The sequence below is a fragment of the Cervus elaphus genome, chromosome 1 (genome assembly GCF_910594005.1).
Source record: "Cervus elaphus chromosome 1, mCerEla1.1, whole genome shotgun sequence".
In the NCBI taxonomy this organism is placed as follows: domain Eukaryota; kingdom Metazoa; phylum Chordata; class Mammalia; order Artiodactyla; family Cervidae; genus Cervus; species Cervus elaphus.
The window spans coordinates 94343603-94347663 of NC_057815.1; the positions used below are offsets into that span (position 1 = coordinate 94343603).

Sequence of the window (4061 nt, forward strand, 5' to 3'; positions counted from 1 at the left end):
AGGAATGTGGGGAAGAGAGTGAGATTCCACTGAGATTTAAAGTATGAAAATTAACTGGACAAGGAAAACAATCTATTTCTCTGTGCGTTTTAATGAACCTTTGCTCTGGAGTCAAGAAGAATGGTATTATATTTTTTTTTAGAAATGTCATCAAGTGACATATGCCTCAATCATAGTTTGTTAAAATAATAATTCTTATTGGATTATTGGATATTAGATACTAAGTTTGCACTTATTCTTTAAGACCCTTTGGAAGGCATTTTTCACTTCTTTGTTCCTTAAGCTGTAGATCAAGGGGTGAAGCACGGGAATCACTAAGTATAAAACACAGAGGCCGTTTTATCTGTACCAAAGGAGTGAGTGGAGTTGGGCTGCATATACACAAATAGTAGAGACCCATAGAACACAACCACCACCATCAGATGAGAACCGCATGTGGAGAAAGCTTTTTTCCTGCTCTCTGCAGAACACATTTGAAATACTGCCATCAGGATCAGTATGTAGGACATTAGGATGACCAAGAGGGAAGAGATCAAATTAAATGCTGAAAATAGTACGATCAACAATTCTATTTCTTGTGCATTTGAGCAGAGCATAAGTAACAAGGGAATGTCATCACAGTAGAAATGACTGATGATATTAGAGCCGCAAAAAGTCAGTGTAAAAATCTTAATAGTAAACATGAGTGCCTGAAAGGTACTGTAGAGATATGGAATGCCTACCAGCATATAACAAAGTCTCTGGGACATGATAACATTGTACAGCAGAGGGTTGCAGATAGCCAAGTAGCGGTCATAGGCCATAGCCGACAAGATAAAAAATTCACTGATAATGAACATAAGGAAGAAAGCCAATTGTGTGGCACATGCATAATAGGAAATAGTATTTTGATCCACAACAAAATTCACCAGCATCTTGGGACAAATGACAGTAGAATTACCAAGATCAATGAAAGCCAAGTGTTTGATAAAAAAGTACATAGGTGTGTGTAGCCGGGAATCCACTTGAGTTAAGATGATCATGCCCAGATTTCCCACCACTGTGATTGTGTAGATGATGAGGAAGACCCCAAAAAGGGGAGCCTGAAGTTCAGCCTGCTTTGTGACCCCCATCAGAATGAATTCAGTCAGTGATGATCGATTCTGTTGGTCCATTTAATCCAGTTAGCTTTTCTGGAAAGAAATAGGTTAGTTTTCCTGTGATGTCATTTAATTAAGCATAATACTTTTAGAGAGAGTAGATATTTTATTTCATGATAAGGGATAGAAAAGTAATTTCCATATCTTATTTTGAAACTAAAATAAATGACAGAATCTTCTACTTTCCAAAAAGAGGAAATCATGGGAAATCACATGCACTGTTACTACAGATTAAATAGAGTCAGTAATACATGGAAAATATCCGTTTATTAAAAAAAATTATCATTTAGGTATTAACATAGAAATATAGACTTTATTTCATCTATATAAGGATATCACATTTTTATTTAGAACACTTCCACTTTCATCTGAGAATTCTTTTGGACTTCTCAAATTGCACAATATAGTATATATTGTACAATTGTACAATACAAAGCATAACACCATAATTTTTTAAATGTTTGTGTTAAGTGCTGCCTTCTGCATTTCATAAAATTTACACGGGCTTCCCTGTTGGTTCAATTAGTAAAGAATCTGCCTGCAATGCAGAAGACCCAGGTTCGATCCCTGGGTGGAGAAGATGCTCTGGAGAAGGAAATGGCAACCCACTCCAGTATTCTAGCCTGGAAAATCCCATGGACAGAGGAGCCTCGTAGGCTACAGTCCATGGGATTGCAAAGAGTCAGATGCTTAGTGACTAAATCACCAATCAGTAAAAACAATTAGAACTTCTCTTAGCTTAATCCATCTGGATTCCCTTTCTCTCAGTTTCTTCTTAAGCAAAATCTGGAACACTGTAAGCATGACTTTCAATTGGAGGAGTAATTCAAGTTCAAAAATCTCAATCAGATAAAATATAGGATAAAATTATTATAATGTAATAGAATGCTCAACTTTAGTCTGAGACATCCAAATGGGCAAAGGCAGAAACTTCTATCAGGTGAAACTTCTGGATTCTGTCAATGAAAAAATTAATCAGTTGATCTAAGAATAGAAAATCTTATGTGAACCAGACTAAGGATTATGTGGAATTCCAGTTGAGCTAATTCAAATCCTGAAAGCTGATGCTGTGAAAGTGCTGCACTCAATGTGCCAGCAAATTTGGAAAACTCAGCAGTGGCCACAGGGCTGGAAAAGGTCCATTTTCATTCCAATCCCTAAGAAAGGCAATCCCAAAGAATGCTCAAACTACCGCACAATTGTGCTCATCTCACACACTAGTAAAGAAATGCTCAAAATTCTCCAAGCCAGGCTACAGCAATACAAGAACCATGAACTTCGAGATGTTCAAGCTGGTTTTAGAAAAGGCAGAGGAACCAGAGATCAAATTGCCAACATCCACTGGGACAACGGAAAAGCAAAAGAGTTCCAGAAAAACATCTATTTCTGCTTTATTGACTATGCCAAAGGCTTTGATTGTGTGGATCACAATAAACTGTGGAAGATTCTTAAAGAGATAGGAATACCAGACCATCTGATCTGTCTCTTGAGAAACCTGTATGCAGGTCAAGAAGCAATAGTTAGAACTGGACATGGAACAAAAGACTGGTTCCAAATAAGAAAAGGAGTACGTCAAGGCTGTATATATGTCACCCTGCTCTTTTAACTTATATGCAGAGTACATCATGAGAAACGCTGGGCTGGAAGAAGCACAACCTTGAATCAATATTGCTGGGAGAAATATTAATAACCTCAGATATGCAGATGACACCACCAAAATGGCAGAAAGTGAAGAAGAACTAAAAAGTCTCTTGATGAAAGTGAATGAGGAAAGTGAAAAAGTTAGCTTAAAGCTCAGCATTCAGAAAACTAAGATCATGGCATCTGGTCCCATCACTTCATGGCAAATAGATGGGAAAACAGGGGAAACAGTGGCTGATTTTATTTTGGGGGCTCCAAAATCACTGCAGATGGTGATTGCATCCATGAAATTAAAAGACGCTTACTCCTTGGAAGGAAAGTTATGACCAAAAAAGACAGCATATTTAGAAGCAGAGACAGTACTTTGCCAACAAAGGTCCGTGTAGTCAAGGCTATGGTTTTTCCAGTGGTCATGTAAGGATGTGAGAGTTGGATGGTGAAGAAAACTGAGCACCAAAGAATTGATGCTTTTGAGCTGTGGTGTTGGAGAAGACTCTTGAGAGTCCCTTGGACTGCAAGGAGATCCAACCAGTCCATCTTACAGGAGATCAGTCCTGGGTGTTCATTGGTAGGACTGATGTTGAAGCTGAAACTCCAATACTTTGGTCACCTCATGCGAAGAGTTGACTCATTGGAAAAGACCCTGATGCAGGGAAGGATTGGGGGCAGGAAGAGAAGGGGACAACAGAGGATGAGATGGCTGGATGGCATTATCGACTCGATTGACATGGGTTTGTGTAGACTCCGGGAGCTGGTGTTGGACAGGGTGGCCTGGTGTGCTGCAATTCATGGAGTTGCAAAGAGTCAGACACGACTGAGCAATTGAACTGTACTGAACTGAACTGAAAGGATTATAACCCTGAAATAACCTCTCAGAAAGTTCTGGAATTGTTCTATCTTTTAAAGATGAAAGTGTAGTCAAATCTGAGACTAAGAGCTGTTCATTGATTGATGTATTACTGACAGTGTAAACAAACCAGATCTACATGTACAGATAGCGGTGGACAAGGGGGCATCATGGTGAGCCCCTTACAAGAAGGAAGGTCATTTCCTAAGGATTTATCTTGCTGGTGCTAGGAGAATGTGTCTCTTTGTTATTGAGTAGACATTTCTGCTAATGGGAAGTTTGGTTGAGGCATAATAGAGATACACAGTGCACAATAGAGGGGAGAGAGGATGCCAAAGGAAGAGAAACAACAATTATGCACACAGTTCTCTGACCTGCCTTAGACTGCATTTTTATTTCATCAGAGCTGTCAGAGAGGAAGGAATTATCTTCTA

The 4061-nt window shown here is 38.9% G+C and overlaps 1 protein-coding gene across 1 annotated transcript; it reads right to left on the reverse strand.

The window, feature by feature from the left end:
• Positions 1 to 219: 219 nt before the first annotated feature.
• LOC122700470 (olfactory receptor 8K5-like) lies at positions 220 to 1154 on the reverse strand. The gene has a single exon (XM_043913386.1). The coding sequence runs from the start codon at positions 1152 to 1154 to the stop codon at positions 315 to 317; it is 840 nt and encodes a 279-aa protein (XP_043769321.1). The 3' UTR covers positions 220 to 314.
• Between the last annotated feature and the right edge of the window lie 2907 nt (positions 1155 to 4061).